A 15506-nucleotide genomic window follows, 5' to 3' on the forward strand; every position below is an offset into this window, starting at 1 on the left:
AGGAGGCCAACATTGAGTGTTGTAAGACAGATCACCCCTACAGAAGTGCCCTACGGTCCTCATATTTCTGCAAGTTTGCTTACCCCTGACATAGTGCAACGTGTCAGAGCCACGCAGGACCCCTTCGTCAGGCATGACAAAGGGGTCCTGCGCGGCTCCGAAACATTGCAGTATATCTTCTGGGATTCTTCAATAAAAGAGGTGGATGTGATGGACGATCCGTGCTTTGCTGGCTAATATGTACATTTGATCTGTGATGTTTCCAGTTCCAGCTGGTGGTTGCTACAGCACCCGCTACTCCTAAAGCCCTATCCAGGAAAGTGTGCGATGGGAATATCGATGCTACTTTGTGTGTACAGGGCCCTGGGACCAGAGGAAGGGCCCTGGGACCAGAGGAAGGGGTCCTGGCAGTCAGAGGAGGCCCTTCATGATTTCTTGCACTAGGGCCCTAGAGGTTCTAGTTAATCCTCTGGTCACAGCACTCTCCTTGTTTCCCAATTTTGGTCCTGCGTTGCACTCTAATAGTTATGTTTCCTATGGAATGGAAGGGAGAAGAGAGCAGCGCCACCTCAGTGCAGATTAAAGGGTTGGTTTATTTCATAAAAACAATCAAACTCACAGAGAGGAGATAAAAGGCCAGCATAATAAAAACGGTCATCTGCATCACTTCAGGGAGGACATAGAGGTGGAGAGGAGCAGCCACTGGTCCGGGCTGTGTCGGTGGTGTCCGGCACTTCCTGGTTCCTGGGCAGTCTTGGAGGTCTTCAGGGAGGACATAGAGGTGGAGAGGAGCAGCTGCTGGTCCGGGCTGTGTCGGTGGTGTCCGGCCCTTCCTGGTTCCTGGGCAGTCTTGGAGGTCATCAGGGAGGTCATAGAGGTGGAGAGGAGCAGCCGCTGGTCCGGGCTGTGTCGGTGGTGTCCGGCCCTTCCTGGTTCCTGGGCAGTCTTGGAGGTCATCAGGGAGGACATAGAGGTGGAGAGGAGCAGCTGCTGGTCCGGGCTGTGTCGGTGGTGTCCGGCCCTTCCTGGTTCCTGGGCAGTCTTGGAGGTCTTCAGGGAGGTCAGCATAATAAAAACGGCCTTTTATCTCCTCTCTGTGAGTTTTAGAATGTTTTAATGAAATAAACCAACCCTTTAATCTGCACTCTGTGCTGCTCTCTTCTCCCTTCCCTTGCTTGTCTATTACAGAGTCCCATCTAGCTCTGTTTGGAGCCGGCAGCCACCCCATCAATTCTAAACGAAACCATCCGAAGTGACAGTATGCCCCCATTCTCATGCACTGGGATGCATGCACAGACTTTAGAACTAACATTCACCAACGTACCATTGACCTTATAAGTGCTGGTCAAAGTTTTTTGTTTTTTATGTTTCCTATGGAGACAACATGTGGCCATATTATTGCACATTGTCCATCAGGAAAGTGACCCTGGGAAACGCTTTGCAGCCATCACTAGAGTGCATATAGACAGGAAGCAGCAGCAAAGAATCTGTAGGAGATCAGCAGCACTGGGATGCAACACAGGATACAAAAAAGGTTTTATTCTATAAAAATAAAAAGAATTGCCAAATGTTAATTATAGTGTTTTTGAATGGTAAATGCCGTCCAGTTCAGCTTTACATCTTTCAGTTATTTTAGTATCCTTGTGTCCATAGCTTATGTATAATGACATGGTTGATATCCTCATAGGCAAACACCGTACAGCGCACAGACCTCACTCAAAACCAAAGGCCGAGACCAGCAATGAAGTTGATTTTCGAGAAGAAGAGTCCAAAGACCCGTTGGTAGACAATGCGGCGCTCTGGGCCAGACTTGAGGAGCTGGAGAAACAAGAGGAGCTGCGAGGAGAGCTTGCGGAGTAAGGATCCCCTGGATTTTCTTTTTCAGTACTTGGCGTGTTGCTTTGGCTAAGCAGAGGCATGAGTAATCAGAAACCGCTTTTTCTCTATCGTTCATTGACAGACGCAGCTCCATATTCTTCTTAACCATTGGGTTATGCTGCCCCCTAAAGTAGAAGGACACTAGGCAGGAAAAAACTTTATCACGCCTATGGGGCAGTCCCTGCAGGCATACACCCACTCACTCTGCTATAGGATCCAGTTTTGTTACAAACAAAAACCCCAACCCACTCAGAAATAGAGGGGCGGGTGCTGCGTCTGTCAATGAACTTCAGAGAAAAAGATTTTACGGTAAGTCAAAAATCCAGTTTTCTCTATTGTTCATTGGCAGACGCAGCTCCATATCTTCTTAACCATTGAGACGTCCCAAAGCTAAATCCTATAGCTGAGTGAGTGGGTGTATGCCTGCAGGAACTGCCCCATAGGTGTGGTGAAGTTTTTTCCTACCTAGTGTCCTACTGCTGTAGGGAGCAGCATAACCCAATGGTTAAGAAGAATATGGAGCTGCGTCTGTCATTGAATTTCAGAGAAAAGGGTTTTACAGTAAGTCAAAAACCCAGTTTTTTAATTTTTATTATACAGTGTTTATACAGCGCCAACAGTTTACGCAGTGCTTTACAAACGTGAGGGCAAACAGTACAGTTACAATACAATTAAATACGGGGGGAATCAGAGGGCTCTGCTCGTTAGAGCTTACAATCTAAAAATGTTATCATCACTTGCTAGAACCAGAGGCTCTACTTAACCCTTTCAATGGGGTTTACATACATGTGTAACAGCTGCCCACCCACATCATGTTTCCCAGGGTCTGTGCTCCCATTGGCTGACCCAGAAACGGCATGGCTGGTGCCACCGGATAAAGAGGGAGATCAGTGAACATCCTTTTGCTGGTTTCTCTTACCTTAGTAAGAACCCAGAAGCGACTTACGGTTTCTGGCGTAATTTTCTCGGGCTGGAGTGGCCTGGAACGAAGCTAATGGAGTGTGATCTGCTCTCCATTAGCTTCATTGGAGGGCAGGTGCGATATCAGGGTATGGAAGTGTGTCACTGTTTCACAGGCGCAAACAGTTTTAAAGTGGTTGTAAGCCCTTCCATTTACCCAGTGAAGTGACTGGCCTCAGGTGATACACAGAGATAAAGCAAAGCCTTCTAAAAAAGTTGTTCCTGTTTATCTGCTCTGTCTTCTCTTCTCTACATCTATTTAAAGTCTAGAATTTACACAGCTTGTCTGAGCTTTCAGAAAGCAGGGGGCAGGGAGCTCTACAGAGTTCAGTGAGAGCTGATTGGAGAGAAGGGACACACCTCTCTTCACACAGGAACAGAGCTGAGGCTGTCAAAAACGGGCTGTGTACTGGAGCTCCCTCCCTGTCACCTCTTTTCTCTCGGTGTCACGAAAACCTGTCAGAAGTGACTCTTGCATATAGCAGAGAAAGAAGGCAGCAGACAGAAATGACACTTTGGGGTTGATTCACTAAAGGCAAATAGACTACGCACTAGTCATTCCAGAGCTTAGTAAATGAGGTAAAGCTTCACTTTGCAAAAATACCCAATGACATGCAAGGAAAATGTTTGCTTGCACCTGATTGGATGATGAAAGTCAGCAGGGCTTCTGCTCATTTACTAAGCTCTGGAGTGACGAAACGTGTTGAGGCGGAGCCACAGCCGTCACTTCCGGTCAGGTTTAGAACGCACGCCAGCTCCGGTGAGAGCCGAATGGTGGTACTCTGTGGTCCGCTAACTCAGGCTGTTTTTATTGCTCATGTATGGCACATTAAAATGTGAGTGCTTTTTATATGTTTTTATGTGATGCAGATTGAATCGTTTTACATTATATTCGTTTTTTTCTTGGCAATAATATTTTCCATCTCTAAGTAGTCTGAATGAAAATTCGGACACATTTTTGGTTATTTGGAGAGTCTGATTTATCCAAATCCTCGAATGAAATAGTAACAATTCTTCGGATGTATCTGAATCTCTGAATAAAATAGCAACGAATTTTGTTGAAATCCGTTAAAATTCATTTAGTTTATCTGTTTTCTAAGGAATTCTAATTTTTCAGAAAGATTAGAATTCAGATCTGTTGAAAAACAATTGACAGATTTTAATTCTGTGTGAATAAATAGCTGGTTGTTAGGCAGCGGGCTGGGAAGTCGGCCGCCCGCATCCTTAACAACATATTGTTAAGTTCTCTGTCAGCGGTATAACCACATGAAGTACTGACCTAAAAGTAAGTATTGCAGTCTTCAAGTGGTAGGGCAGCTACACTCTTGTGGATGTCCTCAGATTACCGACCACCATAAAGATGTCACCACAGACTGTGTGATACAATGGCATTGACAGCATCCACCACTCAGAGAACAGTTTGTATCATTTTTCAGAGTAACGGAAGATCCACGCCTCGGCAGGGATTCCGGTTACGAAGACAACAAGGAGAACCTGAAGAACGACCTAAACGTGAAACAAGATCATCTCGCTGCGGGCAGTCATACGAAATCGGAATTGTTGATCTCAGGCTGTGTGAATGGGTCTCATTCGCAACACAGCGACGACGAAGACTCTGCAAGCTGTAAAAACTCAGTTGCCACCATCTACTTTTCCCATACGGTTGAACCAAAAAGGGTACGTAGCCAGCAATCTCTCATCTTCCTTTGGGTTGGGGGTCCCCAAACTTTTCACTACGAGGCCACAGTGCATATTTTACTAATGCTCACGGGCCAAAAAAAAAAAGCAGTTTTAAAAAGGATTGCAGTACATTTAAATGAATACGTTTTACTTGGAGCTCTTTTTATAATCCACATGATGTAATTCAGAAATCACTTCAGTAAAACAAATCAAAGAGACTTGAACCATTATTAAAGGTTGAATAAAAATAATTTGTCTGCACTTTTCTTATCAGACTCCACACCAGAGTACCCCCTTACATCAGACTCCACACCAGAGTACCCCCTTACATCAGACTCCACACCAGAGTACCCCTTTACATCAGGCTCCACACCAGAGTACCCCCTTACATCAGGCACTACACCAGAGTACCCGCTTACATCAGGCTCCACACCAGAGTACCCCCTTACGTCAGGCTCCACACCAGAGTACCCACTTACGTCAGGCTCCACACCAGAGTACCCCCTTACATCAGGCTCCACACCAGAGTACCCGCTTACATCAGGCTCCACACCAGAGTACCCACTTACATTAGGCTCCACACCAGAGTACCCCCTTACCCCAGGCTCCACACCAGAGTACCCGCATGCGTCAGGTTCCACAACAGAGTACCTGCTTGCGTCAGGTTCCACACCAGAGTACCCCCTTACGTCAGATTCCACACCAGAGTGCCCGCTTACGTCAGGTTCCACACCAGAGTACCCGCTTACATCGGGTTCCACACCAGAGTACCCGCTTACGTCGGGTTCCAAACCAGAGTACCCGCTTACGTAGGGTTCCTCACCAGAGTACCTGCTTACATCAGATTCCACACCAGAGTCCTTCCTATATCAGGGACCCCTTTAGAGTCCGACCTTACCTTATATCCAGGGCTGGCATCCCGTCGATCCAAGGCAGCTGACTGGTAGAAAGCAAACTCGACTTGGCTGATTCTTCCCTCCAGTCTCCACCGCTCTCATCTTAATGGCAAAGCGGAGAGCGGGAGGCAGCACAGTACTGGGCGGAGGGCAGGAGCTGCCGCGGTTAACCTTTCAAATTAACCAGCAGGTGATTGGTTGCTAGGTCGCCAGTTGGTCCTAGCAACCAATCACCAGCTTGTTAATGTGAAAAGTTAACTCTGACTTTCACTCCCGCCCTCCATCCAGTACTGTGCTGCCTCTCACTCTACTCTGCCAACCCGTCATTGTAAGGGAAATGCTACCTACACTCTGTTGTTGGGAAATTGATGTGAATGGGACAAAGGACACGACTTGTGTAGGACATAGGACACTGCTATGTCATGAGGTGTCAGAGGAAAGAGGCTGGGGGGCAGAGGAAACTGCTATGGGGGCCAGAGAACACTGCTTTGGGGGGGGGGGCACAGCACACCGCTATGGGGGTGCATAGGACTCTACAGTAAGGGGGGAGGTTATGTGAAGAGGGGAAGGACACTGCTATGGGAGAGGGACAGAGGACACTACAGTGGAGGGGGGGGGGGGAATGATGTGAAGGACATAGGACACTGCTATGAGGTGTCAGAGGAAAGAGGCTGGGGGGGGCAGAGGACACTTCATGCCATCTTTTTTTTTGGGGGCTTGATAGTTTTATGTTTTGTTTTTTGTTTGTTTTATAAAGGGGCGGAAGCAATGGAGCAGCAAAAGCAGGGTATGTGTAGCTGGGGGCCAAGTTCTGAAGCTGTGGTTGTCCACTTACAAAGGTATAGGGGGCTTCAGACGCAGCCCCTGATATCACTAAAGGGCCACAAATAAATGTCAAGTATGTGTGCTGCTAGAGAGGTCAGACAGAGTGCACAGACTAGAGTATATGGTCAGAGACTATGTATATGGAACAGGCTTGGTTGGAGACTGGAGACATGCTGCAGAAGACAGTGGGGACATGGTACATGAGGCTAATAGATATCCCTGCTGTTACTCTTTACAAGTCATGGCCCCCTCTCTTACTGCAGACTGTTAGAGTCTGAGGGAAGCACAACAAGTACCAGAGGGCCGCAGGTTGGGCACCAGTACTCCAAAGTGAATTTGTTGCTTTTTCCCTGCAGTAGTGGAACCACAGGCTCACTCAAAGGACAAATTGTTTCATGTCCACAGTAGCCAACCATGTTCACACTTTCATTCCCTTATATTGCAGTACTGGTAAGAACGTCGCAGTCCTGCCTTCTAACACTTTATAACTATTACCCTGTTTAGACTATTGTGTATATCTGCTTTCTTTAACCACTTACTTACTGGGCACTTTCCCCTGCTTTCTGCCCAGGCCAATTTTCAGCTTTCAGCGCTGTCACACTTTGAATGACAATTGTGCGGTCATGCTAGCTGGAACTAAACTACATTTCTCTTACGTCCTCCGACAGTCGCCGCCTCTTCATATTCGTCACATATGGGTATTAGACTTTGCTCCGAAGGAGTAGCTAGGCAACAGAATATGTTAACAATAAAGCTTTAACATATCCCACCCTCAAGGGGTGGTCCCCTCAGTCAATACCCTCCTACTTCCTGCAACCATATCTCAGTTTTAATGTCTAGCTTGTCAGGAGTGGCTGGCTCTCTCTGTGCTGGGACTTTTTGTCCCAGACTCTTTCTTCTTTTTGATATTTTGTTTGAGTTTTCTCTCTACCTTTACTTAGCTGTTATTTTTGTCAGCATTAGTTAGTTCTTCGGACGAAGAGGATCATGCGGACTGGGTCTCGGGCTGATCCCCCTGGTCGCAGGTCGTGGGTCAGTGGCTTCCCAGTCTGCCATCGAGCGTTCAGCCAGGTAACGCTCCTGGCACGGTGAACGACCCATCCCTGTTCGGTGCAGGGATGTTTGGTGAGGTGGCTACCTCACCGGACGCTGTGCGGTTTCTGAACCGCCATTGTGTGCGTCTTGAGTAGCGACTCTCCCTGCCTCATGTGCAGCGGCTTGTTCGCCTGTGCGGGTTCCCCACGCCATGTGAGGTAAGTGTATCTATGTGGGGACCTGTCTGTCTGGGGGGGTCTCAGTCTGGGACTGTGTAACCTGCCTTTAATCACACTGCTTGTCTCCCTATCTCTCGGCTGCATGCTGTGGGCTGCAAGGGGGGGGGGGAGCTGTATGACACTGAGTATGTCAGGCTGGGCAGTGTGAGGAGCTGTGTGCTGTGGGGCATGTTTTTAATGGCATGTTGGGGCATATACAGCGATCGCTGCGGCGATCTAACATATATCCATATTATGGGATGATATTGTGTGTGATTTTATGCACTGTGGAGCGGCGATTTCGGCGCCAAACGGCGCCATTTTACCGGCGCCCGCTCCGGCCGCATGGTTTACATGCACGGCGGCCATTTTCTTGTAGCCTCCATAGGCTTACATAGAGCGCCCTGGCAGCATCACTTCCTCTCTCCTGGAAGCACCGATCGAGGCAGCAGCAGCAGCGGAGTCTCCTCAGGTTTTATCCTTCTATTCCTGTGTTCCATTGCCTGTATTCAGTCTGTATATTCCCTGTGGGGGTCTCATTGTGCCTGAGTGTGGTGCGGTGGGCTGCGCTTGCCGCGCTTGCTGTAAGGGGGCAGTTAACCCTTGGTTGTCTGGCATACAGGGGCAATGGATTCTCAGGAGGGCAAATTTCCCACAGTCTTGGTGGAAAGCCAGGGGACCGCTGTTTCCCCCCCAGGGGGGGATTTGGCCACTATTGTGGCTGGCCTTGCTGCACAGGTGCAAATGCTGGTGGCTGCTCAATCTACTAAACGGCCCAGAGTTGCTCTGTCCTCTGATTCTGAGGGTGAAGGTGATGGGGCTGTTCTGGCGGGGACCCCCCTATCGGGGTCCCGCTCCTCTCTGGATCTAGTGGGGTCTGAGGTAGCGGCTGAAGTTGAGGGGGTTGATAATTCTCCCCCTGGCTCGCCTGAAGAGCTTGCAATCATGGATGAGTTGATTGCTTCCATTAAGCAGACGCTACGTTTGCAGGACGAGGTGTGTCCCCCAGCTGCCTTGGCGGCTTATGGGACGCAGAGAAAACGCAGGACGCCGCAGGTCTTTCCCTGCAATGCTGATTTTCAGCGCGCTGTTAAGGACCAATGGCGCGATTTGCGCAAGCCTTTTGCGGTACCAAGTAAATTTAAGCTGCGTTATCCTTTCTCGCCTGCCACTGATGAACGGTGGTGTGTGCCTCCGCCAGTAGATCATGCTATTGCGGTTTTGAACAAAGCCACTGCGATCCCGGCTGAGGGATCCCCTATTTTCCGTGATGCCACGGATAGGAGACTGGAGTCTCTTGCCCGTCATACTTATTCTGTTACGGGTTCTATGCTTAAGGCTCTGTTTGCTTCTCTCATGGCGGCCCAGGCGATCGCAAGTTGGACGCAGATGCTTAGGCGCGTCCTAGTGGCCGATTCGGCCTCAGCGGCGACCCTGGATATGGTGGATCAGATCCACCAGGGTGTCATGTATCTGTGTGATGCGGACCTGGACCTGATTCCGTTGGCCGCGCGTGTGCACAGCGTGGCGGTGTTGTCTCGCCGCCTGGTTTGGTTGAAATGTTGGTCGGTGGACCAATCTTCACGTAAAACCTTAGCCAATCTGCCTTATGATGGGTCTCGCCTTTTTGGGGAGTCCCTGGATGTGTTGATTAAGGGGATTACTGGGGGTAAGAGCACTCTCTTGCCCCATTTCCCCAAGGCTAAGGGGGCTTCTGGGAAGAAGCATGCTAATTTTCGGCCCCCTCAGGGGTCCTTTCGTGCCTTTCGGCCGCACTACAAGGGCAAACCGTTCAAGGGCCAGGGCTCTCAGAAGAAGCCCTGGTCTGGAAAACAGAAGTCCGGCCAATCCGGACCTGCGGCCCTTAACAGTTCGGCCTGAAGGGGCGCCCTCACCCAGTTTTGGGGTGGGGGGACGCTTGCTCGGTTTTCTTCAGCCCTGGTTGGCCCGTGTGCGGGACAGATGGGTTCTGGAAATCGTTCGATCTGGTTACAAGATCGAGTTTCTCTCTCGGCCAGAGAGCAGATTTTTTCCCTCAAATCTACAACTGTCTCCAGAGCGCCTGCGGGATCTGCGCCTGGCGGTGCGGGACCTGAGGGCTCAGGGAGTGGTGGTTCCGGTGCCTCATCGGGACAGATTTCGGGGGTTTTATTCCAATCTGTTCACTGTGCCCAGAAAGGAGGGCAAGGTTCGTCCAATTCTGGACTTGAAAGCTCTGAACCGCTCTGTGCGGGTTCGCAAGTTCCGCATGGAATCCCTGCGCTCGGTGGTGGCTGCCCTGGTTCCGGGGGAATTCATGGCCTCCATCGATTTGAAGGATGCGTATCTTCACGTCCCCATATTCGAGGGTCATCAGAGATACCTTCGATTTGCCATTGCGGAGGATCACTACCAGTTCGTGGCGTTGCCCTTTGGGCTCGCCTCGGCTCCGCGGGTCTTCACCAAGGTGCTTGCACCGGTTCTGGCATTATTGAGAGCCCAGGGCATTTCTGTCCTGGGGTATCTGGACGACATTCTGATTCGGTCTGCGACCAGTCAGGGTCTGGAGAAGGACCTGTCTGTCACGATGCAAACTCTGCAGGAGTTCGGTTGGACGATAAATGTTCCAAAGTCGACTCTGAGTCCGTCGGTTCGTCTTCCCTATCTGGGAATGATACTGGACTCGGTGCAGGCGAAGGTCTTCCTGCCGGAAGACAAACTCAGGACTCTTCAGGAGGAAGTCAGGTCCCTCAGGGACGTTCCGAACTCGTCTCTGCGGACGTGTATGAGATGTCTGGGATTGATGGTCTCGGCTTTCGAGGCGATTCCTTTCGCGCAGTTTCACACGCGGGGTCTCCAAGCGGAGATCTTGTCCAAGTGGGACGGGCGACCTCAATCTCTGGATCTTCAGATCTCGTTGAGTCATCGCACCAGGGAAAACCTCCTGTGGTGGCTCCAGTCCCCGTTGGTGTCCGGGGGCAAGTCGTTTCGTCCGATCTCGTGGACGATAATCACCACGGATGCCAGCCTGTCGGGCTGGGGTGGTGTTCTGGGCGTTCTGTCCGCCCAGGGGACCTGGTCGGAGGGGGAGTCTTCCCTCCCGATCAACATTCTGGAATTGCGTGCGATAAGGCTCTGTCTTCATCGCTGGACGGACCGGCTGCAGGGCTGCCCGGTTCGGGTGCAGACGGACAATGCCACGGCGGTGGCCTACATCAACCACCAAGGGGGCACCAGGAGTGCCCGAGCGGCTCGAGAAGTGGCCGACATTCTGTCTTGGGCCGAGACTCATGTCCCGGCGATAACGGCGGTTCACATTCCGGGAGTGGAGAACTGGCAGGCGGACTATCTGAGTCGCCAGACCCTGGATCAGGGGGAATGGTCTCTCCACCCGGCTGTCTTCCAGATGTTGTGCGCGAAGTGGGGTCTTCCAGATGTGGACCTGTTCGCGTCTCGCCTCAACTACAAGGTGAAGAGGTTCGTGGCAAGGACGCGCGACCCTCGGGCGGACGCGTCGGACGCGTTAGTGGCCCCGTGGCATCAGTACAGGCTGATGTACGCGTTTCCACCGATTCAGTTGCTGTCCCGGTTCCTTCGCAGGTTACACTCGGAACGCAGCACGGTGATTCTTGTGGCACCGGACTGGCCTCGCCGGTCCTGGTACGCAGACCTCGTGAATCTGGCGGTCGACGCCCCCTGGCGTCTGCCTCTTCGGGACGATCTACTGTCTCAAGGACCGATTTATCATCCTGCTTTACAGTCGCTGGCTTTGACGGCCTGGCTGTTGAGACCGAGGTCCTGAAGGAGAAGGGTCTCTCTCCAGAGGTTGTTCATACCTTGATCAACGCGAGGAAGTCTTCCTCGGGAAAGGTTTATTACCGTACTTGGAAGGCCTATTTTGCCTGGTGTGAGTCCAGGGGGTTTTCACCCCGCACGTACTCGGTTTCCCGTGTGCTGTCTTTCCTTCAGACGGGTGTCGATCAGCGTTTGGCGCTGGCTACGATAAAGGGTCAGGTGTCTGCGCTGGCCGTTCTGTTTCAACGTCCCGTAGCTTCCAACTCCTTGGTTGGCACTTTTATTCAGGGTGTGCGGCATCTGGTTCCTCCTAGGAGGGATCCCTTGCCCCCTTGGGACTTGAATCTAGTCCTGTCTGTGTTACAACGTGCTCCTTTTGAACAGATCAGGGAGATCTCGTTGTCTATGTTGTCCAAAAAGGTCGCCTTTTTGGTGGCGATCACTTCGGCTCGCAGAGTGTCGGAACTGGCGGCTTTGTCCTGCAAGTCTCCGTACCTGGTTGTTCATTTGGATAAGGTGGTCTTGCGACCTAATCCTTCTTTTCTGCCGAAACGAGTTTCGGAATTCCATCTTAACGAGGATATTGTTTTGCCTTCGTTGTGCACGAAGCCTAAACATCCTAAGGAGGTGAGATTGCATTCTCTGGATGTTGTTCGAGCGATTAGGGTTTACCTTAAATCGACTGAGTCTTTTCGAAAGACGGACTCCTTGTTTGTTCTTCCAGAGGGTCCTCGGAAGGGCATGGCGGCTTCCGCCTCTACCATTGCCAAATGGATCAGGCAGACCATTGAACAGGCTTATGCCTTGCAGGGGAAGGTTCCCCCTGTGCCTGTGAAGGCGCACTCTACTAGATCTCTGAGTACGTCTTGGGCCTGTCGTCATGGGGCTTCTGTAGCCCAGGTGTGTAAGGCGGCGACTTGGTCGACCGTGCACACTTTCACAAAATTCTACAAAGTAGATGTTCAGGCATCGGCGGATGCTTCCTTTGGCCGCAAGGTTCTTAGTGCGGCTGTTCCCTAGGGTCCCTTGTTGGGGACTCCTGGCTGTTGGGATAAGTTTTGTATCCCCTGGTTTTTTGTCTTTTCCTGGGTTGTTGCTCCTGTTGAGCACTTATTTTTGCTGTTGCCCAGCTAGTTCCTTCCTTTGGTAAGGTTCCTTTCTTTGATGTGGAGACTGCGTTGCCTTTCGGCGCGGATGCGTTTCCCACCCCTCATGTTTTGCACTGCTTTGGGACGTCCCCATATGTGACGAATATGAAGAGGCGGCGACTGTCGGAGGACGTAAGAGAAAACGGAATTTTTGTAAAATCTTACCTGTAAAATTCCTTTCTCTGAGTCCTCCGACAGTCGCCGCCCCCGCCCCTCTTTTGGGGTTTGTATGTATACTCTACTGCTATTCCACTAAAACTGAGATATGGTTGCAGGAAGTAGGAGGGTATTGACTGAGGGGACCACCCCTTGAGGGTGGGATATGTTAAAGCTTTATTGTTAACATATTCTGTTGCCTAGCTACTCCTTCGGAGCAAAGTCTAATACCCATATGTGACGAATATGAAGAGGCGGCGACTGTCGGAGGACTCAGAGAAAGGAATTTTACAGGTAAGATTTTACAAAAATTCCGTTTTTTATCATTTTGTTTTTAGACAGATAGAGCTTTCTTTTGGTTGTATTTAATCATCATTTTTGCTAAACAAACTAAAAAAAATTTGCCCCAAATTTTGAAAAAAAAAAGTTGTAACATAATAAATAAATAAGTAATTTTTCTACTTCACTGGGCACTCATAGGCTGCACTGATGGACACTCATAGGCTGCACTGATGGACACTCATAGGCTGCACTGATGGACACTCATAGGCTGCACTGATGGACACTCATAGGCTGCACTGATGGACACTCATGGGCTGCACTGATGGGCACTCATGGGCTGCACTGTTGGGCACTCCTGGGCTGCACTGGTGGGCACTCCTAGGCTGCACTGGTGGGCACTCCTAGGCTGCACTGGTGGGCACTCCTAGGCTGCACTGGTGGGCACTCATAGGCTGCACTGGTGGGCACTCATGGGCTGCACTGGTGGGCACTCATAGGCTGCACCGATGGGCACTCATAGGCTGCACCGATACACTGATGGGCACTCATAGGCTGCACTGGTGGGCACTCATAGGCTGCACTGGTGGGCACTCATAGGCTGCACTGGTGGGCACTGGTGGGCACTCATAGGCTGCACCGATGGGCACTCATAGGCTGCACCGATACACTGATGGGCACTCATAGGCTGCACTGGTGGGCATTCTTAGGCTGCACTGGTGGGCACTCATAGGCTGCACTGGTGGGCACTCATAGGCTGCACTGGTGGGCACTCATAGGTGGCACTGGTGGGCACACATAGGTGGCACGGATCGGATTGACAGCACAGGTGTGCACTGATAAGCAAGACACTAATAATTAGTGCCCTGATTGTCAGTGCAGATGTCCCCTGTGTGGATTTGCCGGTTTTCGGTTCCTCTCTCCTCACGCGCTGTCAGCGTGAGGGGGGATTACCGATAACCAGCAAATCCTGTTTACATCTGTGATCAGCTGTGATTGAACACAGCTAATGTGGTAAAGAGCTGCAGTGATTGGCTTTTTACCCTGATCTGTAATGCAGGGGGCACGCAGGTAGCGTGAGCATGGGAGGGTGTCATATGACAAAGTGCGGCCACGCTGTAGCCATCAATCGGCTATAGCCCGGTCACGAAGGAGTTGAAGAATTTCAGGTAAGACTTGGAGGTAGGGGTGGAGGTAAGGGCGGTGATGTCATGTTCTCCATCTAGTCCAAACAGAGAACGTTTTGAATTCATTCAGGGTCTGCAAAGCAATCTCTGAATGGCGCCCATGCCTAGCACCCCACCACTTTTGTTCACAATGCATCAGGTTGGCTGCTTGGCACGGGACCCCCAAGCAAGTGGAGATCACTGGATTAGCAATGGCTATTTCAATGATTTCCAGCTTTCAAGGGCATCAGCCAGGCATGGTATATACATAGTTACATTGGTCCAAGGTGGAACAATGTAACTATATATAAAATATCCAAACCTGGAATTCTTTACATTTTTTATTCGTCCCCCCAGGTGAGAATAAACACTGGAAAAAACACTACTTTAAAATTCAGCGAAAAGAAAGAAGAAGCCAAAAGGAAAAGAAAAAACAGTAATGGGAACGGTCACTCTGCCCCGGAATTACCGGTTATAAAGACGCCAGCGGACATTTACAGGTACGTTTAACGCCATGTTTGTCTGTTGTACTAGAAAGGTGGATTGTGTGTGATTTCTGGAATTTTTATACATTTAAGGTTCTGTTCCCATATAGGCGTTTCAGATCGCGGGCAGAATTTCTGCGATTCTGCCCGTGATTCTGAACCATTGCAAGTCGTGGGACACCCGAGCGATTACCCTGACTTGCAATGGCACCCCAAACGTGGCGCGATTTTGCCGCAATTGTTGCCCGGCGAATCGCGCAAACAGGATCGTGGGACGCCTGACACGCAAAAGTAGTACAAGAACTTATTTTGGGCGTCAGGCATCCCGCGATTTTACCACGATTTGTCGTCGACAATTGCAATGGTTCGGAATCATGGGCAGAGTCGCGGCAATTCTGCCCGCGATCCGAAACGCCTATATGTGTACGGAGCCTAAAGGAGATTTCCACTTTAGAGATATCAAAGGATGAGGACTGCAATCCTTCCAGTGTTCTATCTGATGGGTGCTAGTAGTGACTGTAGCGGATGGCACTGCACACACCACGGTGGAACAATAAAACGTCACTAGCACTCCGCTACATATACAAACATATACACTCTTTTATTAGTGCAATGTCCCATCAGTCAAGTAAGCCTATAATTTGGGGCCAAGCAGTGTCCCTTCCTCACATTGTAGTAATAGGGTAACTATGACGCTTTGAGAAAGGGACCCTGCTTGGCACCTAAACATTGTCTTACTTGACTGTTGGGACATTGTCCTAATCAAAGAGTGTATGTACGGAGCGCTGGGGATGTCTCATTGTTCAACCTAAAAGAGATCCACCAATTAACCACTTAAGCCCCGGAAGATTTTACCCCCATTCCGACCAGGGTGTTTTTTGCGATTCGGCACTGCGTGACTTTAACGGACAATTGCGCGGTCGTGCGACACTGTACCTAAACGAATTTGACGTCCTTTTTTTCCCACAAACAGAGCTTTCTTTTGGTGGTATTTGATCACCTGTGC

The 15506-nt window shown here is 50.3% G+C and overlaps 1 protein-coding gene across 1 annotated transcript in view; it reads left to right on the forward strand.

Annotated features, from left to right (window-relative positions):
• Positions 1 to 15506, forward strand: part of URI1 (URI1 prefoldin like chaperone) — a 177145-nt gene that overhangs the window by 157463 nt on the left and 4176 nt on the right. The window contains exons 7-9 of the mRNA XM_082270827.1: positions 1688 to 1856; positions 4275 to 4515; positions 14373 to 14515. Of these exons, the coding sequence (XP_082126953.1) occupies positions 1688 to 1856; positions 4275 to 4515; positions 14373 to 14515 (553 nt within the window). The remainder of the gene's footprint in view (positions 1 to 1687; positions 1857 to 4274; positions 4516 to 14372; positions 14516 to 15506) is intronic.

Source organism: Pelophylax lessonae (assembly GCF_965119305.1).
Source record: "Pelophylax lessonae genome assembly, chromosome: 10".
NCBI classification, from domain to species: Eukaryota; Metazoa; Chordata; class Amphibia; order Anura; family Ranidae; genus Pelophylax; species Pelophylax lessonae.